Raw genomic sequence first — 27,477 nt, 5'->3', positions numbered from 1 at the left:
AATGGGCTAGTGATAAGCAAAACTTTATAAATCCACACAATGGAATACCATGTAGCAGTAATAAAGAATGAACCATTTGTCTATGCAACCATGTGGATGAAACTCAAAAGCATTATGCCGAGCAAAAGACACTAGACTCACAAAGAATGCATACTGTGTGTTTCTGTTTATACAAAATTCTAAAACCAGCAAAATTTATCTCCATTAATAAGAGGTTAGCGGCTGCCTGCTTCCACAAGGTAGGGAAATGAATTGCAAAGATACATCAGGGAACATTTTGAAGAAATGAAAATGTTTTATATTTTGAGTCAAATTTTATATCTTGAACTTCCTTTGGAACAAAAGTAAATTTCACTCAACCGTGGTATTGTGGTTTTCGTTTCAGACCACCACAATAAAGTTAAGATTGCCATAAAGCAAATCACACAAATGTTTTGGTTTTCCAGTGCATATAAATGTTATATTTATATGATATTATAGCTTACTAAGTGTGAAATAGTTATGTCTAACAAATGTACGTAGCTTAATTTTTAAATATTTTATTGCTGAAAAATGCTCACCATCTCTGACATACAGGGTTGGTACAAACCTTCAACCCGTAAAAAATGCAGTATTCAAAAAGCACAAAAATACACAGTGTGTCTGTATTTTCCTGTATGTGTTCCTAATAGTCCTATATATAGAATGCTTTGGTGATGGCATAAATATAGAGTATGTTCATTTTCCCTCAAACTTTCTGTCTTCTTTCTGTCCCCAGATGGAAACTGTGGAATCCTATACCAAGGTCACAAGTGAGAGGCCTTGTACTAAGGCCACAGACAAGGAGCCCAGCACCAAGGTCATCTCCAGAACTTACTGAGCCTCATGGCAACTGTTGCCATGAATCCCCCTCATCTAAACTGGCCAGCTCCCTGATACCGTATTAGGTAAAAATACCCACCCTAACCAGTCACCTAATGCCATCCTTCCAGCAGGAATTTTCTTTGTCTTGAGGCTATAAAAACTGGCTACTAGCCCAGAAAAGTGTCAGCTCTCCCTTGAGCCGGCCCACTGTTCCAAGAGTGTCTAGCATAGTAATAAGCTCTATTCTCCTCTCATTCTGTCTCGAGTCTGGAAACTTTTTCCCAACCACTGCAAAGACCACGGCAGAAACAGTTTTATCTGTCCTTCCTTCTGCATTTTACCTTGCATAATTTCACTTCAGGTGGTGACTGAACTGACCAGCGGAATATCTTTGAGACCACCTGGAAGAGTTTAAGCCTTTACTTCTTATTTTCATCACGCTTTCTTACTCTACTTTCCTTTCTTCTTATTTCCTTCTCCTGCCTCAGTGTCCCTTGTCAGACAGATGTAGTGTTGATCCCAAAGCAGTCACTGGCACACCAGCTGCTTTTCTTTACTTTTCTGCCTCCTCTTTAATTTTTTAATACATTTTATTTATTTATTTTGGTTGTGCTGTGTCTTTGAGGCTGCACTGGCTTTTCTCTAGTTACAGTGAGTAGTTTCCATGTGCGGGCTTTTCATTGTGGTGGCTTGGTTCTAGGGCACTCAGGCTTCAGTACTTTCGGATCCCAGGCTCTAGAGCGCAGGCTCAATAACTGTGGTGCACGGGCTTAGTTGCTCCCCTGTGTGTGGGATCTTCCCAGATCAGGGATCAAACCTGTGTCTCCCACATTGGTTGCTGCTGCTTGGCCGCTTCAGTCGTGTCCAACTCTGTGCGACCCCATGGACTGTAGCCCGCCAGGCTCCTCTGTCCATGGGATTCTCCAGGCAAGAATACTGGAGTGGGTTGCCATGCCTTCCTCCAGGAGATCTTCCCAACCCAGGGATCAAACCCAGGTCTCTTTCAGGCCAAATCTTTACTATGGAACCACCAGGATTGGCAAGGCAGATTCTTTACCAGTGAGCCACCTGGAAAGCCCTCGTTTTCTTCTTAATGTAAATACATTTGACCCTTCATATTAGAAGCTTTAACACTGGGGAGTCAATCAGTTGTGGATGGGAATCCATGGATGGGGAACTCAGGGTACCCAGGGCATGTGGGAGAGCAGACTGTAAGGAACCTGAGTGTGCTCGGATTCTGGTATCTGTGGCATCCATAGCAGGGAGAGGAGGATCTGGACCGAATTCCCCACAAGTACCAAGAGTCGACTTTATTTAGATATATTGAGGGGAAACAGGATATCATTTCAAAATTCTGATGGGGACAGATGTGAAAAGGAAACAAGAGTTCTGACAATATTGCAACAAAAATAGAAGTGAGCCTTTTCTTAAACAAAAATGAGAGTTTTCTTATAAGAAAAGTAAGAAAACAATGAACAGGTAGGAAAACAACAGAAACAGGCCTGAGAGAGTTAAAGCAATCTTGATTATTCTTTAGCTGTTACTACTAACAAACACTTGTAGCTGGTACTTGTCCTTCCCAAACCTAAACAAAGTCAATTACTCTCTGACTCTGTATGAATTATACTCTACATCTGGCATTCTTTTCCTCTTGTAACATTTTTCATTTCAGAAAGAAGGCCACAGTCAATAGCTTCAGAAAAGACCAGCCCCAGATATCCAGTTGCCTACCAGCTGTGGCTGTTTTGAAATTTTGCAAAAGAAAATAAAGGAAAACCTTCCTTAGGATACAAAACCTCTGCCTATTTCCCAGAGGCAGGGCACAGTTCTTGAGGTGCTAGCCTCCTGAGTTTTGCCTTTTGCCTGGCAAAGAATAAAGCTCTTTTCTGTTTCTCCAAAACTTTGTCTCTAATTTTTTGGACATCAGTATACAGAGAGTCAAGATTTTTGTCATCAATAACATTAGCATAATAACATTATCATCGTGAATATTCATGTGGCATTCTGAGTACTTTTTAAACCTTCTTTTTCTCTTTTTCTGTGTGTGTGAGTGTGCACGCATGTGAATATGCACACACACTCTTGTGCAAGCTTCTGCTCAGGATGTTTCTGTTTAAAATAAAATGCTTTTTATTTCGGTTTCAGTAACCACTTTAAAGCATAGCTCCCTTCTCTTTAATTTCATCCTCTTTGAGATGGCCTTTCTTAATGCTTGATAATGAAACCATAACGTCCTAAAGCGTGCCCTTGAATGAATTAAAGAGAGTCGTGCGTCACTAGTTATGTGTCACTTTCGTGAGAATTTAAGTGCCACTTGAAGGTTTTTGCTTTATGCGTCAGATGATGATCCTTTGTTGAGTAAAGAAGAATATATGTTTTTCTCTTCGCTATTTAGCATAACTTCCCTCCTTTCCAGTAATTGTTTTGTGTTTGTTTGCCAGGGAGCAAACTATATAGATAATAGTATGACTCAATCTTCATCACATGATTACTTTCCTTTTGAGAGATCGACTTAAATAAGCTGTCTTTTACTTCAGGGTAGCTTAACTCTAGTTTGGAGTTGTGTTGTAAAAACTTTTTCTTTTTTTTTTTTTACATTAAAATTAAAACTTTGAAGAGAGAAGTCATCAAGTATGCAGTCAGCTCACAAGGAGGCGAGCAAACAGGAAGCTAATGAAAAGAATCGAGGTAAGAACATTTTCAATTGTTCAGAATGAAAGCTCTTTACTGAAATTATGAATCATAACTTCATAACAAAAGTTTTGAAAGTCCTGAGTAGGGTTTTGCAGTTTTTTCCATCAAGGCAAAAAAAAAAAAAAAAAAAAAACCCTTTTTTCTGTTAAACTAAAATTGGTAATTGATTATTTTGTCCTTGTAATTCAGATTCACTTTATCTTAATTGATAATGGAGGAAGATTATCCATACTGTAAAATTGTTCAAGATAGATTCCATTTTTACTAAATATTCAATCAAATCTGTACTTCAAGACATGTTAAATATGAACCATAGCCATTCAATGTCTAGAATACATATGTGATATGAAATAATTGGCAAATATTTATAATATTTTAAAAGATTGTTTATGGGCCATGAGTAGAGTCAAGATAAACTACTCTTTAGAGGTACTTAATAGCAGAGTGATTATCTCCCTCTTCTATTCTTATCTAAGCAATTGCTGGTACCCTAATATTCTTGAGATGTCTCTGGCAATTTTTAAATGGAGAAGAAAAGAAAATGTACTAAAAAAAAACCCAACAACACAAAACTTAGAAAACAATTCGGTGACATTGGATGTTTTAAATAGAAAGTTCAGAGTAGGTAAGAGCCAAATTCTAAATCTATTAGTAACAGGACAATCTTTCAAAGTTTTTTGAACAGGGGTCCTTAAATAGGTAGAAACAGAGTTGAGGAAACGAAGCTAAAGTGCATTAAAGAAAGCAATCTATGATTTAGTGATGATGGTAAGTTTTAAAATTTTCCATTTAGTTTTGTTTTAGTCTACTAGTGTTATGGGCTTCCCAGAGGGTGCAAGGGTAAAGAATCTTCCTGTCAGTGCAGGAGATGCGAGAGACTTGGTTTCGATTTCTGGGTCAGGCAGATCCCGTGGAGGAGGAGATGGGAACCCACCTCAATATTTTTGCCTGGAAAATTCCACAAGCCTAGAGGGCTACAGCCCAGGAGCTCACAAAGAGTCAGACACAACTGAACAAGAACACATGTACACCAGCATTATGCAACAGTCAAAAATATTGCTGCAGTTCATATTAGCATGTATAAATGCTTTATTCCTCATTTTTTTTCACAATTTAATAATTCTAAGGTTAGATCAAAGAAAGTTAGGGGCAATGGGATCAAATATTAGATAACGTGAAAATATCTAAAACAAAGTTTTAAGGGTGTTTTCTACCCACTCATAAAACCAGTGTTAGTTTTTGCTTTATATATCAATAAACAGTGTAAATTTATATATTTTATGTATAAATTTATATGTATCACATAAATATATAAATTAAATTTTATGTAGTATATATAATATCTACATCATGTATATGTATTTTGACATTTTAAACACCATTGAAATGGTAATAACAGTGTGTTATGTAATTCATTTCTAAGCTCTTAATATTTTTAAAAATTTTATTTTGTCTTATTCTTTCTGCATATCGGTATTTTGTGATTTTTTTTTTCTATAGCTGTGAGCTCGGAAAAAGGGGATTGTATTTGGTTTTAAATTCACTGGTCACCCAGGATCTTTTCTCTTATCTCCTTGGAGGAGATCAGAGTCAGAAACAGAGAAATTAGTTGTCAGTGAAGCTTCTCTATGGGAAGAATGATTGAAACACTTAGCTATTTATATTATAACAGGGATGAATGTAGAAATATTTTAGTTACATTGTTAATTAAATAGATTTTTATTAAGCTTCCCTGGGATTTTTTTTTTTTTTTTTCCTTCATTGCACACACCAGGCTTCTCCGGTGGCTCAGTGATAAAGAATCTGCCTGCAACGCAGGAGACTCAGATGTGAGTTCGACATTGGGTCAGAAAGATTACCCTGTGAGGGGAGGATGAAGCTCCAGTCGCTGGAAGCTTCGCTCCCTGCCCTTGTGCACACACACACACACACACACACACACACACACACCACACACCCTGCCCCCAGGGCAGCAGGCAGCTTTGGGCCTGTGAGGCTTCCTGTCCAGGAAGGAGGCCAGGGAGGTGGGGTGAGGTGCCCATGCCCCCCTCTCTCCAGGCAAGAGCTGGTCTGGGAGCCCCCAGGGGCCAGGGGTGGAGGGAGCCCCAGTCTCCTGTCGGCAGTTGGAGACTGTGGCCCCGCGAAGCTAGCCCTCCTGTCTCTGGCTCCCTGGTCTGCACAGTGACCTGCGACTCTGCCCTTGTGTGGTGATGGCTTTCGTCCGCGGGGACTGCCTGCGTGTATGGGACGTCTTGTGGGGGGCACCCTTTGAGAAGGAGACCCTGCTCTGGGTTCAGGCCTCCCCATTTGCATCGCCCAGACAAATCCCCACTTGGCGTGTGCTTTCGGCTTCTTTGTGTGTTTACTGCACTGCATTGGCTGATATGTTATTAAGTACTTGCTTCCATTTAATGGAGGATATCTTTCTATAGTTGGCTTTTTTTAACAACAATTTTGTGGTCGTGATATTGTAATGTTGGCTTTAGAGATAAATTGGATACATGTATAAATTGGATAAATGTTCTCCCTGGTCTATTTTTAAGAAAGAATTTGAGTGCTACTTGTATTATTTCACACTTAAATGTGGATAAAATTCTTCAGTGGAAAAAAAAAAGAAAGAAAGAAAGATTACCCTGGAGAAGGGCATGGCAACCCACTCCAGTATGCTTGTCTGGAAAATTCCCATGGACAGAGGAGCATGCGGGCTACAGTCCATGGGATCGCAAAGAACCAGACACGACTGAAGTGGCTGAGCATACATTCATTGCACACACTATGAACAACTTCTTTGAAATTCATCTTTCAATACTAACTTCATACTGAGAGACCAACACTTTCTGTTGCTTTTGTCTTTTGGATATTTGTGTAAGTTGCAGGTATTAAGGATTGAGTAAATGAGTAGAAACAAGGAATTTTAAAGATGAAAACTAATTATACTGAGTGTGCAAAACTAGATTTTAAGGCTTAGGGAGTAAGCCGATAAAATAGGGAATAGTTGTGTAACAGATTTAAGTATGTACCTGCATATTCAGAAGTGAAATAAATTTCCAATTCTTTAAGGCTTTAAATCAAACTAAACATCACTCCAAGTTCCTACCTCATTGAGCTGACAGTATATTTAATCTTGGTGGTTGTGATATTGAATTGAGTGGGGCATTCCCTACAGGGTTATATGAACTTTCCCAGATTTTGTAAGACACTGAACTTGAGGTTGAGAGTTTTCAGTTATCTCTTTTCACTGATTACTTAGAAGAATGTATTTGTCATTGCTGTTCTTTAGTCAAGAAGTGGTGTCTGACTCTTGGGGGATTTTCCAGGTAAGAATACTGGAGTGGGTTGCTATTTAATATTTCCTTCTCCAGGGGATCTTCCTCATTTTCCCCACCCAGGGATCAAACCTGAGTCTCTTGCATCGGCAGGTGGATTCTTTACCTCTGAGCCATCAGGGGGGTATTTATATCAACATTCATAACCCCTTTGGTTCTAGTTCTGCTGCCTCTGTGCTAATGTAATGAAAGCCACTCTGTTTGCCACACTTATGACTTGCATCTTTGTTGAGACTGGTTTTTTGCAGGTAGGATATCTCCATATGTTCCACAAAGTTGAATGATCTAGTATTTTGCCAACTTTGAGATAGAAATGACTTATATCACTAGTACCCAGAGCATTTCTCATATTAGCAGGATATCCACCATCTTCTTGTGGCTTATAAGTATTTCCTCTTTTTAAAGCTCTTTATGATTCTCAAAATACTCCCTTTAATAAACTAGGATTTTCTTTTCTTTTTTTTTTAACTGAAGGAGTCACTAATTTCACCAATCATTCTGGAGAAAGCGATGGCAAAATAGCTGAAGACCTCCTTGAAAGAATGAATAGAAAAATGATTTTAAAATAATTCTGCTTAATAGAGCAATAAGTAACCTTCAACTCCTACTCATATGGTAATTAAAATATGGAAATACGGGAGTGCTAACACAGGAAGGTAAATAAAAGTTTGACTATCCCTTCTCCATCAGATCTTCCCCACCTGCTGGAGAGAGGATAGGCTATCCACTCCAATATTCTTGGGCTTCTCTTGTGGCTCAGCTGGTAAAGAATCTGCCTGCAATGTGGGAGACCTGGGTTCAATCTCTGGGTTGGGAAGATCCCCTGGAGAAGGGAAAGGCTACCCACTCCAGTATTCTAGCCTGGAGAATTCCATGGACTATATAAAGAGTTGGACACGACTGAACGACTTCCATTTTCTTTTATTTAATTCCTGTTATAAGCCAAACCTGAAAACATAGTACATAATATATCCTTTAATTTTAAAAAAGAGAGATGTGAATGGTCGAGGTCTCTTAAGGTCTGTGTTCTGAAGTCCCAGAGTGTCACTTCTACCACACTCTATTGGCCAAAGGGAGACACAAGACCAATTCATATTTAAGTGTTGGGAAATGCAGTATGTACCTCGTGGTAGGAGAAATAGCATGATTGTGCACCAAAGGGGCGTTGGACAGGGAGAGGCATGATTCTTTGAGGCCATTTTTAACAATTTGTTACAGGTAGGAAGAACAACAAAGTGTTAACTGAAAATATGAGAATATAAAACAGTGGGCAAATGATGATCATACTTGTTTAAAATTACCAGTATTTGGGAGGGAGGTTATATAGCTAATAATGGATTAGAAAGATCTATGTGTGGAGGGATATTAACACGAATGATAACACCAGCTATTTCTAAGGAGGGTAGATTTAGATTTATTTTAAATTTAATTTCTTAGAAGGATTTCCCTGGCAGTTCAGTGGTTTAGACTCCAGGCTCCCAAGGCAGGGGGTTCAGATTCAGTCCCTGGCCAAGGAACTAAGATTCCACGTGCCGCATGGTACAGTAAAAAAAAAAAAAAAAAAATGATTAAAAATAATTATTTCTTTTATATATCCACTAAGGAAAAAATTTATCCAACAAAAAAAGCAACTAGTTCTTCACTAAGTAAAAAAGACAGGGAGAATCAATTTTGTCAATAATTTTATTATCTATCTTAAAGTATCTGCTATAATTTTTTACATTTCATGAAATTTTACATTAAGGATAAATATTTTATAATCACATGAAATAATAAAAAGTTTCATTTCAAGAAACTTGCATACAAATTTTATTTTTTTCCTAAATGACCACTAACAAAAGAAAAACAATTCCTCACAGAAATTTGTTCTGTTCTACTGAATTTGTAGATTGGGAAATACAGAACTAGAAAAAAAAAGTGACTCATCCTAGTTCCCTTGTTAGTGGTGAAAATCTCAATTCTAAATTTTTTGATTGATTATTCTGTGGCCTTTCAAGTATACTATATTGTCTATCCTTTAAAATTAAACTTTTTATTAGTTATAAAGTAGATTTTCTTAGAAATATTCAAGGAATGTTAGGATGTGCTGATATTTCACCATAGAAGGGTGTTGAAGGTCTGGGGGTGGCTTCAGGCTTGAGGAAATTCGACTGGAAAAGTCATATATTTGATCCTTTGGGCTGTGGCAGTAAAGTTCATAGTAACATCTGGATTTGATAAAAGGTTCTCATGAAGAATTTCAGCAAAAAGGATAAATCATGTTTCTTTTTTTTTTTTCCACATGACAAACAGAGAAAGTACATTTTGTGTCATCTCCTTGTGAAATATTAGCGTAAAGAAGTTTGTCAAGTATGGTTTTGAATGCAAATTAGGTCTTTCTTTTACCTGTTCCTTAATCTAAGTGGTGTTTTGTTTTGTTTCAGATGTTAAAGACAAGCAGTCCAAGCAGTACAAGTTTCAGATGTTAAAGACAATCACTAAAATACTTATTTTTGCATTAGCAATATCTGCAGTTATTAATATTGTTTTAATAAGTATTAATATACCTTTTTCAGGTGAGTAAATTACTTCCTGTTATTTCTTAAATTATACTTTGTTTTCAGAGCTTCCTACTGTATGATACTTTTCCTTTCTGCTTCAGTCATAATCTTTTCTCATTATTCTCACTCCCTTCCCATTATCCATGATATATATCAGTTCAGTTCAGTTCAGTTCAGTCTGCTCAGTCATGTCTGACTCTTTGCGACCCCATGAATCGCAGCACGCCAGGCCTCCCTGTCCATCACCAACTCCTGGAGTTTACTCAAACCCATGTCCATCGAGTCGGTGATGCCATCCAACCATCTCATCCTCTGTCATCCCCTTCTCCTCCTGCCCCCAATCCCTCTCAGCATCAGGGTCTTTGTCAATGAGTCAACTCTTCTCATGAGGTGGCCAAAGTACTGGAGTTTTAGCTTCAGCTTCAGTCCTTCCAATGAACACCCAGGACTGATCTCCTTTAAGATGGACTGGTTGGATCTCCTTGCAGTCCAAGGGACTCTCAAGAATCTTCTCCAACACCACAGTTCAAAAGCATCAATTTTTCGGTGCTCAGCTTTCTTCACAGTCCAACTCTCACATCTATACATGACTGCTGGAAAAACCATAGCCTTGACCAGATGGACCTTTGTTGGCAAAGTAATGTCTCTCCTTTTTAATATACTATCTAGGGTGGTCATAACTCTCCTTCCAAGGAGTAAGCGTCTTTTAATTTCATGCCTGCAATCGCCATCTACAGTGATTTTAGAGCCCCAAAAAATAAAGTCTGACACTGTTTCCACTGTCTCCACATCTGTTTCCCATGAAGTGATGGGACCAGATGCCATAGTTTTCTGAATGTTAAACTTTAAGCCAACTTTTTCACTCTCTTCTTTCTCTTTCATCAAGAGGCTTTTTAGTTCCTCTTCACTTTCTGCCATAAGGGTGGTATCATCTGCATATCTGAGATTATTGATATTTTTCCTGGCAATCTTGATTCCAGCTTGTGCTTCTTCCAGCCCAGCGTTTCTCATGATGTACTCTGCATATAAGTTAAATAAGCAGGGTGACAATATACAGCCTTGAGGTACTCCTTTTCCTATTTGGAACCAGTCTGTTGTTCCATGTCCAGTTCTAACTGTTGCTTCCTGACCTGCATACAGAACTCTCAAGAGTCAGGTCAGGTGGTCTGGTATTGCCATCTCTTTCAGAATTTTCCACAGTTTATTATGATCCACACAGTCGAAGGCTTTGGTGTAGTCAATAAAGAAGAAATAGATGTTTTTCTGGAACTCTCTTGCTTTTTCAATTATCCAGCAGATGTTGGCAATTTGATCTCTCATTCCTCTGCCTTTTCTAAAACCAGCTTGAACATCTGGAAGTTCACAGTTCATGTATGACTGAAGCCTGGCTTGGAGAATTTTGAGCATTACTTTACTAGCGTGTGAGATGAGTGCAACTGTGCGCTAGGTTGAGCATTCTTTGGGATTGCCTTTCTTAGGGATTGGAATGAAAACTGACCTTTTCCAGTCCTGTGGCCACTGCTGAGTTTCCCAAATTTGCCTGGCATATTGAGTGCAGCACTTTCACAGCATCATCTTTCAGGATTTGAAATAGCTCAACTGGAATTCCATCACATCCAGTAGCTTTGTTCATAGTGATGCTTTCTAAGTAATGTGATGCTTTGTTCGTAGTGATGCTTTCTAAGTAATGCTTCAGTAACTCTGAAGAAGCTGAAGTTGAACGGTTCTATAAAGACTTACAAGACCTTTTAGAACTAACTCCCAAAAAAGATGTCCTTTTCATTGTAGGGGACTGGAATGCAAAAGTAGGAAGTCAAGAAACACCTGGAGCAACAGGCAAATTTGGCCTTGGAACGCACTGGTCATAGCAAACACCCTCTTCCAACAACACAAGAGAAGACTCTACACATGGACATCACCAGATGGTCAACACCGAAATCAGATTGATTATATTCTTTGCAGCCAAAGATGGAGAAGCTCTATACAGTCAGCAAAAACAAGACCGGGAGCTGACTGTGGCTCAGATCATGAACTCCTTATTGCCAAATTCAGACTTAAACTGAAGAAAGTAGGGAAAACCACTAGACCATTCAGGTATGACCTAAATCAAATCCCTTATGACAATACAGTGGAAGTGAGAAATAGATTTAAGGGGCTAGATCTGATAGACAGAGTGCCTGATGAACAATGGACCGAGGTTCATGACATTATACAGGAGACAGGGATCAAGACCATCCCCATGGAAAAGAAATGCAAAAAGGCAAAATGGTTGTCTGAGGAGGCCTTACAAATAGCTGTGAAAAGAGAGAAATGAAAAGCAAAGAGAAAAGGAAAGATATAAGCATCTGAATGCAGAGTTCCAAAGAATAGCAAGGAGAGATAAGAAAGCCTTCCTCAGCAATCAATGCAAAGAAATAGAGGAAAACAACAGAATGGGAAAGACTAGAGATCTCTTCAAGAAAATTAGAGATATCAAGGGAACATTTCACACAAAGATGGGTTCGATAAAGGACAGAAATGGTATGGACCTAACAGAAGCAGAAGATTTTAAGAAGAGGTGGCAAAAATACACAGAATAACTGTACAAAAAAGATCTTCACGACCCAGAAAATCACAATGGTGTGATCACTCACCTAGAGCCAGACATCTTGGAATGTGAAGTCAAGCGGGCCTTAGAAAGCATCACCATGATATATATAGTGGGTATCAATGAATGAATGCTTATGAATTATACAATATACATTAAGGCATAGGGAGATGTAAAGATGATTATGACAAAATCTTTCACCCTGATAATCTGAGCGACTGAGCTGAACTGATACTTAGGTCAGTTTTTGTAGATAATACCACAGATAGTAGATAAGCCAACCAAAAGATTATGCAAATGTCTGTTGCTCAAGAATTTGTCAATGATTTGTTGTCAGCTTTATCCAATTTAGTCATTCTTTCTTACTTTTAAAAATTTTATTCATTTATTTGTTGGCTGTGCTGGGTCTTCGTTGTTGCATGTAGGTTTTCTCTGGTTGTAGTGTGGGAGCTTCTCATTGTGGCTTCTCTTGTGGCAAAGCACAGGGGGCTCAGTAGCTGTGTACACAGGTTTAGTTGCCTCGAGGCATGTGGAATCTTCCTGGGTCAGGGATCAAACCAATGTTCCCTACATCGGCAGGTGGATTCTTAACCATTGGATCACCAGGGAAGTCCCATTTTAGCCATTCTGATGAGTGTGTGTTGGTACATTTGTTGGTACCTATTGCAACTTTAATTGGCCTTCTCTTGATGACGAATACTGTTAAGGCCCTTTTCACATTTTGTTGCTCAGTCACTCGGTCATGTCCAACTCTTTGCAACCCCATGGACTGCAGCATGCCAGGCTTCCCTGTCCTTCACCATCTCCCAGAGCTTGCTCAAATTCATGTCCATTGAGTCGGTGATGCCATCCAACCATCTTCATCCTCTGTCATCCCCATCTCCTCCTGCCTTCAATCTTTCCCTGCATCAGGGTCATTTCCAATGAGTCATCTTCGCATCAGGTGGCCAAAGTATTGGCGCTTCAGCCACAGCATCAGTCCCTCCAATGAATACTCAGGATTATTTTCCTTTAGGAAATTCTTTTCACAGTTACTGCTTTTCACATTTACTACTCATTTAACTGCAATATTTTGTGAAGGAATATCCTTACCTTGTACCTGATTCTAGAGGGAAAACCTCTAATTTTTCACTATTAAATAAGAAATTAGCTGTAGGGTTTTTTTTTTGTTTGTTTGTTTGGTAAATAGTCTATCAGGTTGGCATAGCTCCCCTCTATTCCTAGTTTACTGAGAATTTTTGCTGTGAATGAGTGTTAAATTTTTCAGATGCTCATATTGATATGATCATGTGATTTTTCTTTTTTAGCCTGTTGATAAGATGGATTATATTAATGGATTTTCAAATATTGAATCATCCTTGCAGACCTGGGGTAAATCCTACTTTTTCATAGTGTATAATTCTCTGTACACTGTTAGATTTGTCTTACCAACATTTTGATAAGAATTTTTGGACCTATGCCCAAGAGAGATATTGGTCTCTAGTTTTCTCTCTCTCTCTCTTTTTTTAATGTCTTTGGTTTTGTGGTTAAGATAATGCTGGCCTCATGTAATGAGTTAAGATGCATTCCCTTTGATTTTATACTTTAAAAGAGGTTGTCAGCAATTGCTGTTTTCTTCCTCAGTTGTTTGGCAGTGAACACATCTGAGCCTGTTGCTTTGTGTTTTAGAAAATTCTGATTATTAATCAAGTTCTATAATAGATATGAGCCTATTTACATTGTTTATTTCTTCTTATGTGAGTTTTGGAAGATTGCATCTTTCAAGAAATTGGTCCATTTTATTTAAGTCATTAAGCTTGTGGGTATTAACTTGTTCATAGTATTCCTTTATTATCTTTTGTGGCATGTGTAGTGATGTTGTGTCTTCTATTTCTGACATGATTAATTTATCTCTCCTTTATTTTCTAAGTTAACTTGGCTAGAGGCTTAGTGATTTTATTGTTCTTTGCAAAGAAAGGGCTTTTTGCTTTTGTTGACTTTCTCTATTAATTTTCTGTTTTAGTTTAATTGTTTTTTGCTCTGTGATTCTTATTATTTCCGCTCTGTTTTTCTGGGGTTTAATTTTCACTTCTTTTCCTAGTTTCCTAAGGAAGGAATGTAGATAGCTGATTTTAAAACTTTCTTGTTTTCTAATGTATAAATTTGGTGCTATTTATTTTTTTCTAAGGACTGCTTTTGCTTCTTCCCATCAATTTTGATGAGTTGTGTTTTCATGTTTGTTTAATTCAAATTGCTTTTAAAATTCTTTGTATTTCATTTTTGACCCAGGTGTTATTTAATAGTGTATTCTTTCATCTCTACATATTTTGGGGATTTCCAATTATCTTTCTGTTATTTATTTCTATTTTAGTTCCACTGTGGTCAGAAAACATAATTAATTTTTCTTTAGATTTTGTTAGTGTTAATAGCTATGTTAACTATTAATTTTAATATTTTATCTTCATTTTCATTTGTATGTTTATGTAAGCATTCAGATTATATGCAAATAATAGTGGTTTTATTTATTCTATTTGAAATCTTTATATCTTTTTATATATTTATATTGTCTCATTTCACTGGCTAATACTTCCAGTAAGACGTTGAGAACTAGTGAGAACTTGCATCTTTATCTCATTCTTAATATACATAAGAAAGTTTTAAATATTTCTCACTAAGAATGATTATTTATGGCTATTCTGAATCAAATAAAGATTATTTGATTATTCTTAATTAAATAATTCCTAGATAGCCAAAGAGTTTTATTCTAAAAGGACATAAAATGTTATCAAGCACTATTGAGAAATGCTTAGTTTGTCTCTTCTTTCTGTTAATGTGTTGAATTACACAGAGTTTTACAAAATGTTAAAATAAACCTTCCTATCTGGAGTAAACTCAATTTGATCATAAAATATTAACCTTTGTAACATTCTTAAATTAACCTGGCTAATATTTTGTTATGATAATATGTGCATATGCTCATGCAAGGCTGAACTATAATTTCCCATTTTGATAGCAGTGTTGTCAGCAATACTGAAATTATGTGAAAGTGTTAGGTGCTCAATCGTGTCAGATTCTTTCCAACCTCATGGACTGTAACCCACCAGGCTCCTCTGTCCATGGGATTCTCCAGCCCAGAATACTGGAGTGGGTTGTCATTCCCTTCTCCAGGGGATCTTCCCAACCCAGGGATCAAACCCAGGTCTCCCACACTGCAGGCAGATTCTTCACCATCTGAGCCACCAAGATTATGCTAGCCTCTAAAACGGAGCTGTAAAAGATTCCTTCCTATTCTGTTTTCTGAAAAAGATTGGGTAACATAGCTATGTCCTACCTAAATGATTAGATGTGTTCACATCCGAAGCCACCTGGACTGGGAGATTTCTTTGTGTGGAATTTTTTTTTATTAAAAGTTTAATTTCTTCACTACACAGAGTATTTATTCACATTTACCTTTCCTTTCTCAGTTTTGCTGTGTTGTCCAGAAATTTCTCTTTTATTCCTAGTATTGCTAATTTGTCTACTTCCCTTTAAAAAGGTGTTTTTCTTTTTTCAGCTAATGTTCTATCTACTCTAGATTATTCAAAAAGCCAGCAATGAGTTTCTTGACTTTTTTGCTTGAATATTAGTTTCTATTCAATTGCTTTCTGGTCTTATTTTTTTAATGGAGTCTTTCTACTTTTTACGTTTAATTTATCACTCTAATTGTTCGAGATAGCTAATTAAAAAAACATAAATTTAAACCAATAAATTTTCCTCTAAGATTAAAGGAAATGTACTGTGTGGTTCAGTGGTTAGGATGCCATGCTTTCATTGCTGAGAGTCCGGGTTCTATCCCTTGTTGGGGAACTAAGCTCCCACAAGCCACATGGCATGGCCAAAGCTAAAAGAGAAAGACCCACAAACGTAGTTGTATCCATAATTTTTAATATGATATATATAACGTATATGAAAAGATATGTAATTACCTTTCATTTAAAGCACATTTTATTTCCCAAGATTTCTTTTTTTTTTTCCCCTTTGATTCATGAACTGTTTAGCATTGTGCTTCTTAATCTACAGACTTTGGTGATTTTTTTAAAAAAATTTTTATTGGAATATGGCTCAATTTTACTACAGTCAGCTGGCACACTGTTAATGTTTTCAACCTTTTAAAATCTCTTGTTAAAACTTAATTGTCCCACATTTTAGTAAATGTTTTACATGCTTTTTTGAGAATGTATATTCTGTAGTTGCTGCTTTTAGCTCTGGGTATATGTCAACTCAATTTTGTTACTTATGGTGTTCAAATGTTATTATTCTTAGACATTTAGACATGGGCTTCCCTGATAGCTCAGTTGGTTAAGAATCTGCCTGCAATGCAGGAGACCCCAGTTCAATTCCTGCATCAGGAAGATCCGCTGGGGAAGGGGTAGGCTATCCACTGCAGAATTCTTGGTCTTCCCTTGTGGCTCAGCTGGTTAAAAATCCGCCTGCAAGGCAGGAGACCTGGGTTCGATCCCTGGGTTGGGAAGATCCCTTGGAAAAGGGAATGGCTACCCATTCCAGTATTCTGGCCTAGAAAAATCCATGGCCTGTATAGTCCATGGGGTCGCAAAGAGTCAGACACAACTGAGCAACTTTCACTTTCACTTAGACGTTTCGACCATTGCTTTATCAGTATTTAAGAGAAGGGTGCTAAAATGTTTACCATCTACAGGTACCTGTATGGTATGAGGTGCTTAGGAGTGATAATTTAACTAGTAGTTTTACCTCTATGCACCATAGATCACCAGCATCCCATTTACAACTGGTGACTGGGTCAATGCCTTTAATGCAGATCACATTGGAAAACCAATAGCATATCTCATCCTTAAGGTTCTGTTCCCTTAGAACCACTTTTGATACCAAAAACTGATTCAGTCTGGGAGTGTTCAGAAAAGTAGATGGCACAAATATTACAAGAATACAACTTTATTTAATTTCTACCATTTCTATATATTTCAAAATCATCACCACAATACAACTAGTTACTATAGAAAAGATTTTAATGTAAGAACTATGCATGACACAATTGGAAGGAATTGTGAAGAGATGATATGGAAGGCTAAAGAGGAAATAGTCACTAATGATTTTGGCTTAAAGCACTAGTATGTTTGGAGAAACCCAGGTGCGGAAAGTCTAGAAACATCTAACTGCAGCAAATACAAAAGGAAACTCATGAAAAGGCTTGTAAACTTCCTATGCACAATGCCTCCAACAATAATGAATTCTGCTTCATTTTCATCTTCTAAATTTCATTATGAGTTCTTTCGGTTGATTAACCTGGAACCACACAATGATGGTGGTATCTAGTTGCAACTGGAAACCGAGTACATGTCTTGTTAGTTATATAGTGTTTTATTATTTTTATTGCTTTCTTAGAGATTAAAATCTGTCCTAGATTTATAACAGTCTAAAATAAATCAGTTTTTTAGTACCACCTGATTTTGTTATATTTTATTAAACTGGAAATGACAAAAGTGACTTAACATGTGTGAAATCACATTGACTGCTCTAGGAAGGCCTATGAATCAGTGAGTTTGGAGTTGAAAGCAATGTGAGTGTCCTCTCATATTCTGAACTGTTCTCATTTAACCTAACATGAAGTCGATTTTCAACTGGCTATGGGATAGACATGCAATTCTGGCCATAAGCATCATCTTTTTTGTCACAGTCCCGTCCTTCTTCAGTGATCTCAAAGCACAGTGACATTATTTCATCTGATTCCTAAAATATGTATTTATCTCTGCTCTAGTTAAAGAAGATAAGGGTGCTTGGTATTTCTGCTCAGATAATTGGATTGGTTTCCAAGATAAATGCTACTATTTTTCTGAAGAAGAACAAGATTGGAATTCAAGTAGATACAACTGTTTGTCTCAAAATGCTAACCTAGTTTTGATTACCACTACAAAAGAAAAAGTAAGTAATTTAATATGCATTCCTTATCAATTGCATTAAGTAGAGATACTGGAAGTATTCAGATTCCATTATGGTCTTTAAAGCATTTCAAACATGCCTGTTTATATATGCAAAATGCCGAAGAAGTTTAGAACATGCCACAGGAGATACAATTGAAAAAGCTAGTGATATTTTGTTTGGATAGTTTAAGACTCTGATCAAGTTGTAGACTTGATGGCTAGCTTTTCCATTTTAAGGAATAAGAATAGAAGAGCTTTATACTATTTGGAAAACTTTTAAAACCCTTGAAGAAGAAGGATGGAATTCTCCATTTCACTTCCTTGGTGGAAATTTCCTCTGGCTAATCAATCTTGCTTTCCTGTCTTTCTCTGAGATTTCATGGCAGCCTCTGTCAGAGTGCTCACTATCAACAATGCAATAGATGTAATTGAAAGTTTCCCTCTAGGCTGAAGTTATGAGTTTCCAGTGGCCAGATCGCCACCATATTTTATCTGAAATTGTATCCATTGCTGTAGCATATAGGCAGGTACAAATAAAAAGGTTAATGAATCTTTGTTCAAAAAACACTGATGGAAAAATGCAATAAATAAAGAGAATCTCCAAGAGCTTTAACAAGCATGAGACCCTGTACCTCTGAACTTATGAAATCTGTTCTTTCCCTGGGTGACTTATGTGACAAGTATGTTTTTTACTTTTGCTCCGTTTCTTTAAAAGTAAAGGGTCAATTTAAAAGGTAATTAACTTCATTAAAATTTATGTGTGTTCTTCCCAGATGACTCAGTGGTAAAGAATCTGCCTGCCAAAGCGGGAGATGAAGGAGAGGGTGGTTCCATCCCTGAGTCAGAACAATCCCCTGGAGAAGGAAATGGCAACCCACTTCAGTATTCTTGCCTGGGAAATTCCACGGATGGAGGAGCCTGGCGGGCTGCAGTCCATGGTTCTGCAAAGAGTAGGACATGAGTGAGCGATTAAAGCAGTAATACAAGATTGTTTAAATGTACAGCAGCACACTTGTCAACATTGTTAAAAGAACTGTGTATTACTTTCAAGGTAAACAATGTACAGTTATGCAATCTGCCTGACTGGTTCAAATTTAAATAAATACAAACAGCTGCTGCTGCTGCTGCTAAGTCGCTTCAGTCGTGTCCGACTCTGTGCGACCCCATAGACGGCAGCCCACCAGGCTCCCCTCCGTCCCTGGGATTCTCCAGGCAAGAACACTGGAGTGGGTTGCCATTTCCTTCTCCAATGCATGAAAGTGAAGTCGCTCAGTCGTGTCCGACTCTTAGCGACCCCATGGACTGCAGCCTACCAGGCTCCTCTGTCCATGGGATTTTCCAGGCAAGAGTACTGGAGTGGGCTGCCATTGCCTTCTCCGAGATACAAACTAGGCTGGGGCAATTTATAGATCAGTGTAAGGAAACTAAACCATTTTGGATGCAAGAAAAGACAGAGAAACCTGAACAAAATGTGAAAAACTAGATATGTTAAGAGTAGACATACCAAGTCAAAAAGTAAGATGCAGGCTTAATTTAATACAAAGAGCTTCTGTAGCAAATGGTTTCACTGCTGAATTCAACAAGACTCTTGATATGAACATTCTGAGAAATCCTTAAACAGCCTTACAATTCCTTTTGGGGAAAAAAGGCTAACAAAGAGCAGCAAGATGGAAAAAACAAACAAACAAGTGACAAATAGAATGAGGTTGTTATTGCATATGGTATCTGTGAAGAAGTAATGAAAGAAACTATAAAAGAATTTTAAAAGGCTATTTTTAAATGGTTTAATTAAAATATTACAAATGTTTATTTAAATTGCAAAGTATTTTCTTAGTTAAAATGAGATGAAGCTTGCTTCATGAAAATTTCCCCCTATTTATTTGCACCTATTTAGAATTACCTTGTCTTTTTTTTTTCATTTATTTTTATTAGTTAAAGGCTAATTACTTTACAATATTGTAGTGGTTTTTGCCATACCTTGTCTTTTTAACAAGCAGCTCCATGAGTTACTCTTTATTAAGCAAATAATGTTCAATATTTTTCATAGGACATTTCCCTGTACCTTGTCATTTCCCAGTTCCCTATCATCAAAAACACAGCTCCACATCTTCATCCAATTTTTCCAGCTATTCAGTGCAATATATCCTGTTGATTTACAATACATACAGCCTGTCTAGCTTGTTTTTTTCTGCCTTAAAACAAGCTCTTTCCTAAGCCTAGAACATGAATTGTCCTTTTCTCCCTGGATTCTCTATTTGTCATGGAATCTTTTACTCTTTCCAGATACGCCTCTTACAGTGCATCCTATGTGACAGTCTCCCATAAAGACTGGGATGCTTCTTCTATAAACTAAAATTTCACTCTGTATTTATTATACTCATAATCTTCTCATTTAGTAGAATGTTTTCTAACTTGAAGTTTGCATGGATTTGCTCACTCTACAGGAAACCATGTGAATCCAGGGACACTGTTTTCTTAATAGATTCCTTTGTAAACCCATAGCTTATCTCAGCGAATTGGATTTTTTTTTCAAATAAATTCGTGAAATGCTATAGAAGATGGTATATTAAAATGCCAAGGTTATTGGCATCACTGTTACCAGGTAGGAACGGACCACAGTGTTGTTATCTGTCATAACTCCTTTGTATTTATATAAAACTGAAATGTGGAGTGATACAAAGTCAAGTTTATGGTTTTGCAACTATTTTGGGGCAGGTAGACTCAGTGACTTTCTGTGTAGAACATAATTTTATGGCACGAAAGCGTCTAAGGTAGGAAAAATTTTCAACATCAAATGAATAAGGAGAAATATCAGAAAAAAATAAAAATTTCCCCCCGAATGATGTCTTTAGAAATGTAAATAGTTGGTAAAAAAAAAAAATTGAAATTTGGGAATTAGGTTCTAAAGGAACTGGATACGTGAAAGATGTGTGTGTATGGGTGTGCAAACGTGATAATTAGAAGAAATATTGAAGTGAAATGTTGCATTAAATTCAATATACTAGTATTTACTGGGAAGTAAAAAAGAAAACATAATACATATCTGATGATTAGGAAGTCTGTGTAAGAACTCAGTTGAAAAGTCTAGCTTTCTAGGAGTTCACAGACTAAAAATCTTGGAGGAATAGAGTTTCATACTGAATATTTATCAATTTGGAATCAAAAGTGTCTTAAAGAAAATTTCTCTAACAAATTTCTTTCTTTGTTTCATAAATGAGAAAATTGAGGGTCAGAAGGTAAAATACTTTTTCACAATCACATAGCTATTTTCCAGTGAAACTAGGATTTGAAGCTTTGTCACCTTTCTTCTCACAACCTGCAAAGCAAGAAGAACACAATAAGTTGTAGTGACAACTGACAAGTAAAATTATGAATTTTATTTTGTCTCTAAAGCATTTCCTTAAGCGGTTCAAGTGCACTTCTGATCACTGGATTTGGCGAGACATGACAGAAAATCTAACGGGACAATGGGTGGATGAAAACATATTTAACAAAGGGTGAGTGTCTTTTTTCTGGGATTATTTAAGTTTAGATAGTGCAGCTTTCTGGGCTTCTCTGGTAGCTCAGCTGGTAAAGAATTCACCTGCAATGCAGGAGACCCTGGTTCAATTCCTGGGTTGGGAAGAGTTCTCCTGGAGAAGGGATAAGCTACCCACTCCAGTGTTCTTGGGCTTCCCTGGTGGTTCAGTTGGTAAAGGAATTCGCCTGCAATGCAGGAGACCTGGGTTTGATCCCTGGGTTGGGAAGATTCCCTGGAGGAAGGCATGGCAACCCACTCCAGTATTCTTGCCTGGAGAATTCCCATGGACAGAGGAGCCTGGTGGGCTACAATCCATAGAGTTGCAGGGTCAGACGCAACCGAGTGACTAAGCACACACACAGATTGCAGCCTTCTAGAACCTGTACATTAGTATATTTCTGTACAGTCCTTGATTGGTCTGCATGTTGGAAAAGTGGAGTAAGGATTAGTGTATCATGTATTGACTGGTTTCAAGAGTCAACCAGAGAGGTTGGAAATCAAGATATAAGAGAAAAACAAATATTGTATGTTAACACATATATATGGAATCTAGACAAATGGTCCTGATGAATCTATTTGCAGGGCAAGAGAGACACAGACGTAGACAATGGACTTGTGGACATAGCAGTGGAAGGAAAGGGGGGGACAAATTGAGAGAGTTGCATTATGCTTTACCCTCTGAGCCACAGCGGGCCTATAGATACACTACCATGTGTAAAATAGATAGCTAGTGGGAAGCTGCTATATAACAGAGAGCTTAGCTCAGCCCTCTGTGATGACCTAGGTGGATGGAATAGGAGGTGGGAGGGTGGCTAAAGAGGAAGGGAATATATGTATACATATAGTTGATTCACTTTGTTGTAAAGCAAAAAATAACACAACATTGCAAAGCAATTATATTTCAATTTAAAAATGAAAAAAAAAAAGCTATAAGGGAAAAGACTTCTTAGTTGGTTACTTTGAAAGTAAAGACCTGAGATTCACATACACAATAAAAGTAGGCTTTTTCATGATTTTACCCTATTTTCTCTAATCTTATATCTATTTCACAAACTTCATGCTGTTTGCTGACAAGTTTCACAGTTCAAGGTAAATTTGTTTATTTTAACCTGCTTTTATTTGCACTGATAGTTGCAATTTAACCTGAGCTTCATACCTTCTATTTTACAACATGGAGAATTGGACCTAAAAAGTTGAGTGGAGCACTTTCTTGTGCATAATAGGATGTTGGCAACATCTCTGGCCTCTACTCATGAGACAGTAGCAATTCCCCCTGCTCCGCTCCACTTGAGGCAACCAAAAATGTCTTCAGATATTTCCAAGTGTCCTTTGCAAGGACTGCTGGAAGGCAAACTCACCCCAGGGTTAAGAACCATTGGTTTCTACAAATTGAAGACTCTACCTATAACGTGTAACTTAGTTTAACAAATACAGATTCTTGGGAGGGAGACTCCTTTGGTCCAATTTGGTACAGACATCTTAACCCTAGCAAGAAAGGACTGTGTAACAGCATACTTTTTCAGAACTCTAGACAGATAATATTTTTTCAAAAGGTGTCACTGACCAAGAGAGAAGTCACAGGACTCCCTAATGCATACTGTTTGATTCCTTTATTGTAGGATTAATATGACAGGGAATGAAATATGTTTTTACCTTAATGAAGATGGTGTTGCAACAGCTAGGTGCTACACGGAGAGGAAATGGATTTGCAGGAAAAAAGTGCCCTAAATCAGTTTCCGACAGTGGACTTGACATCCAGGAGTAAGATGGTTTTAATACTTATCAACTTTTTCCCTTTCCCTTTGTTGAAATCTCAACATTTCACTGCTTTAGTATTATAGCCTGATGACACAGCTGGATGATTGTGAAAGTAATTTTCTTATTAGTTTTCTGCTTTTTAAATGGTCTGGATCTTTGCTTATCTATATCAATTTTAGAAGAATCATGCATTTTACACAATCTTTAGGTTAATTTAGGTTGTATTTATGTATTATTTTCTTATTCATTTACAATGTGTTTCTTGTATAGATTTTTGTCTTACATAACTTATAATTTTTCTAAACAGTTACTGCATAGTATTTATTATATGTGTCTATTATATGTATCTATTGCTTTTGCAATTATATACTTTTATTATCTTTTAAAATAGTTGTTTTTATTAGCAAGGTAACTCTTTTGGGTATTCTTGTTCTGTTCAATATACTTTCTGACAATTCATAATTTTCTAATAATTTGTGGATTCATTTAAATACTGGAAAACATAACATCTACTGGTAACAATTTTATTTTTCCTATATTGTAGAAATTAATTATTTCTTGTATAGTTAAAATGGGTGGAATTTCCAGCACAATATTGATAGTAAAAATTGTTCCGCATTTTAAAGAAAATGCTTCTGATATGTTAACATTAGTCGTGTTGTATCTAGTTTTTTATAGACTTTTCTTAAAATTAGCTTGGTTCTTTTCTATTTCTATTTGTTAAGAGTTATTTTTTTTTTTTTGTAGGAAGAGACTTCATTTTCTTGTATGCTTTTTTTTGCCGCATCTGTTTCAATCTTGTCATGGTTTCTATTCCTATTCTTTTAATGTATTGAATGACATTTTAAATTTTCTATTGTTAAGAGACTGCTTTACATTCCTAGATAAAATTCAATTTGCTCATGATGTGATATCCTATTTATTTTAGATATATTCATTTTGATATTTATTTTTTAACACTCTTGAGTGTGATTACCCTAAAATTTTCCTTAGGAAAGCAGGGATTATAGTTTGAATAATTTAGTGATGACATGGTTGAAAATGTGCTGCTTTAAATTATGCTATAAAATTGTGAATAATAAATTTCATTTGTCTTGAAAATTCATTCCTGCTCACATTTTCTGCATATATATATATATTTTTTAGATATGCACTCGTGATCTTCACTGAAGAGCAGTAGCAGCCTTTGAGAGAGCTGCTAGAAGAGTACTCATGGACATCATGACATAATGATGTCACCAATGTTGAAGACTGGTGCTAGAGAGCTGCAGCCTCTAGAAGATTTATATTGTGTCAATGAAATAAAAATCTCATTTTCTCCTGATAGGAGAAATAACATTAAAAAAGACACATTTGACAATAACAAAGTCTGATATTATCCCTGGCTCTCAACAGGAAAGGGGCTTCCCAGATGGCTCAGTGGAAAAAGAATCCATCTGCCAATCCAAGAGTTGCAGGGGACATGGGTTCAAACCCTGGGTCGGGAAGATCCTCTGGAGAAGGAACGGCAACCCACTCCCGTATTCTTGACTGGAGAAGCCCATCTTGGTGTGCTCCAGTCCACAGGGCTGCAGAGAGTCAGACACAACTGAGCGACTGAGCACACATGCCCTGAACAGGAAGAAATAGCATCTGAACCCTGTAAACAATCTGAATGCACGCTCATTGGATGAGCCAGTATATAACCAATTCCCTTTCCCCACTATTCTGAAGATTTTTTGCTAAATAATAATGCTCTTCATGGGCTTATGAGTTCTATGATGCACTTTAAGCAAAGTGTTTGTTTGAAGAAAGACCCTACCATACATGTTTGCCCTGGATCTCAGACCCAGGCAGAGGCCTTTACAAGCCCAAATATCCAGTAATCAATAATTACACAGGGTCTTTGCAGTTGAGGGTAACTTAATTTATGTAATATCTATGAATATTTAATATGAAAAACTACGCAATCTATCCCATGGGATAGAATTAATTTTTGTAAACTTCTGAAAGTGAAAGTGAAGTCCCTCAGTTGTGTCTGACTCTTTGTGACCCCACGGACTGTAGCCTACCAGGCTCCTTGGTCCATGGGATTTTCAAGGCAAGGATACTGGAGTGGGTTGCCATTTCCTTCCCCAGGAGATCTTCCTGACCCAGGGATCAAATCCAGGTCTCCCACATTGTAGGCAGACACTTTACCATCTGAGTTATGTATATCGTGTGTAGACTCAAGAAATTTCCTCTTCCTATATCTTATGAGGTTGAACTATGAGCCTAAAATGTTGTGTTGACATTCTAATGCTCAGGACCTCTGACTGTGACCTTATTTGGAAATTAGGGCTGGGGTGAGTGTAATAGTGAAGACATCATTACTATAGGCCTCAAGCTCTTTAGCACCAGTGGTGTTATAAGAAGAGGAAATTTGGAGTCAGACAAAACTCTTAACAAAGGGAAGACAATATGAAAACAAAGGGAAAAGACAGCCAAGTGACTGAAGTGATATACCTATAAGTCAAAGAGTGGTAGGTATGCCCAGCCATTACCGGAAGCAGGAAGAGGCAAGAAAGGACTGTCTCCTAGAGCAGTCTGAGAAAGCATGACCCAGAGGACATATTGATATTGGGCCTTCCAGGCAGTAGTACTGTGAGACAATCAATTCCTGGTGTTTTAAATCATGCAGTGCATGGCACTTTGTTATGGCAGCAGTAGCATTAATACATTGTATTTCTGAAACTCTACAAATCCCCGTGTCTTTGTTTTTAAAGTAAAAGACTAATTCAAGAATCAATGATTGATTCATTTTTTGTCAGTTGTTTCATGAGGGCTGTCTTTCCACATTGCTTATAGTTTCCTTTGTTGTGCCAAAGCTTTTAAGTTTAATTAGGACCCATTTGTCTATTTTTTGTTTTTATTTCCATTACTCTGGGAGGTGGGTCATAGAGGATCTTGCTGTGATTTATGTTGAAGAATGTTCTACCCATGTTTTCCTCTAAGAGTTTTATTGCTTTTTGTCTTACATTTAGGTCTTTCATCCATTTTGAGTTTATTTTTGTGTATGATGTTAGAAAGTGTTCTAGTTTCATTCTTTTGCATGTAGTTGACCAGTTTTCCCAGCATCCCTCATTGAAGAGAGAAATGTGAAGATGTAGAAACAAAGGCTATCTATTGGGCTGGGGAACTGGTAACAATTTAGATTATAATTCAACCACATAGCAGAATCACTGAACTCCTATTTCTCTGAAATATATAAAGGCATGGCACACATTGCTAAGTAATTTTTACAAGAAGCAGACCCCCTCCAGATGAAAACTGCTGATCATGAGAACATAGACTCTAGACTGGTTGAAACCAGAAATTGATGATGCTTGAAACTTCACCTTGATGCCAACCAATCCAAGAATTGTCCATGAGCTGATCACACCCTGCTCCTTGAACACTATAAAACTCCTCACTACCCACTCCAGGGTGGGTCACACAGTCTTGAGTACATTAGTCCTCTGTGGCCCCCTTTGCCTGGCAGCACAATAAAAGTTACTCTTTTCTACTTCACCCAAAACCTGTCTCTATGTTTCTATTCAGCATCAGAGAACACAGGCAGAGTTTCAGTAACATTATCAACATCAGCTTCTTTTCATTTCTATGTTTCATCTTTTTCAGATACAAGCATAACCTAGAATGTCCACTGCTTCTTTCAGGAAATGTATTTTAAGGAAAATACATTCTCTCATCATTTCAGTCCACTCAAATCTAGTTTTGTCTATCACTCGACAAAAGTGAATAAAAGCAGCCCTCACCACGTCACTTCTATCTTTATTGCTATATCCAGTGAACTTGCTTCAGAAAATAACTCCCATGTCCTCTTGAGCACCATTTCCTTTTCTTTCTTACTAAAGAATAGTAGATTTACAAAATTAACTTCAAATGTACAATATAGCAGTTCAAAATTATTATACTGTGTATGTATAGTTATAGATGCAAAGAACAAATACGTGTTTGCCAGGAAGGAGTGGGGGGAACAGATGAAAAGAAATAGGTGAGGAAGAGTGGGAAACCGAAACCTCCAGCTACAAAATAAAAGAGTTATAAGCAGAAACATACAGTCCAGGAAATATAGTCAGTAACTGTGTAATATATTTCAAGCTGACATGCCGTAACTGGTCTTATCATGGTGATTAGTTTGAAATCCTTTGTCTTGCAATTAAAGTACTATTCATGAAATAACTTCATTGTCTTTTTAAACATTCATACAAAGCCCAGTCTTCTGTGTGTGTGTGTGTGGCAAGGGGCCTTCTGACTAAAAATGTGTGGTTCACTG

The 27,477-nt window shown here is 37.2% G+C and overlaps 1 protein-coding gene across 4 annotated transcripts; it reads left to right on the top strand.

Annotated features, from left to right (window-relative positions):
* Positions 1–1,445: 1,445 nt before the first annotated feature.
* Positions 1,446–27,383, top strand: LOC110123730 (C-type lectin domain family 2 member B-like). Of its 4 annotated transcripts, none has more exons than XM_070464027.1 (7): positions 1,446–1,494; positions 3,461–3,531; positions 9,287–9,418; positions 17,743–17,906; positions 21,299–21,402; positions 23,045–23,186; positions 24,330–27,383. In XM_070464027.1, exons 2-6 carry the CDS (start codon positions 3,477–3,479, stop codon positions 23,151–23,153), a joined length of 564 nt encoding a protein of 187 aa, XP_070320128.1. In that variant the 5' UTR covers positions 1,446–1,494; positions 3,461–3,476; the 3' UTR covers positions 23,154–23,186; positions 24,330–27,383. The 4 variants fall into 4 exon arrangements, with proteins under 4 accessions (XP_070320128.1, XP_070320129.1, XP_070320131.1 ...); XM_070464028.1 differs by lacking the exon at positions 1,446–1,494 and adding an exon at positions 2,926–3,201; XM_070464030.1 differs by lacking the exon at positions 1,446–1,494 and adding an exon at positions 7,338–7,478 and having other exon boundaries at positions 2,934–3,531.
* The last annotated feature ends 94 nt before the right edge of the window (positions 27,384–27,477 follow it).

Source organism: Odocoileus virginianus, unplaced genomic scaffold (genome assembly GCF_023699985.2).
Source record: "Odocoileus virginianus isolate 20LAN1187 ecotype Illinois unplaced genomic scaffold, Ovbor_1.2 Unplaced_Contig_11, whole genome shotgun sequence".
In the NCBI taxonomy this organism is placed as follows: Eukaryota; Metazoa; Chordata; class Mammalia; order Artiodactyla; family Cervidae; genus Odocoileus; species Odocoileus virginianus.
Note: the sequence above shows the minus strand (reverse complement) of the source record. Positions and strands in the feature narration are given on the sequence as shown.

What these genes read in the sequence shown, in the direction of transcription:
- LOC110123730 (XM_070464027.1), top strand. Translation starts at nt 3,477, where the DNA reads ATGCAGTCAGCTCACAAGGAGGCGAGCAAACAGGAAGCTAATGAAAAG. An exon ending in TATTAATATACCTTTTTCAG is followed by an intron (nt 9,419 to 17,742) that starts GTGAGTAAATTA and finishes TCTCTGCTCTAG; the next exon opens with TTAAAGAAGATAAGGGTGCT. An exon ending in TTACCACTACAAAAGAAAAA is followed by an intron (nt 17,907 to 21,298) that starts GTAAGTAATTTA and finishes TTGTCTCTAAAG; the next exon opens with CATTTCCTTAAGCGGTTCAA.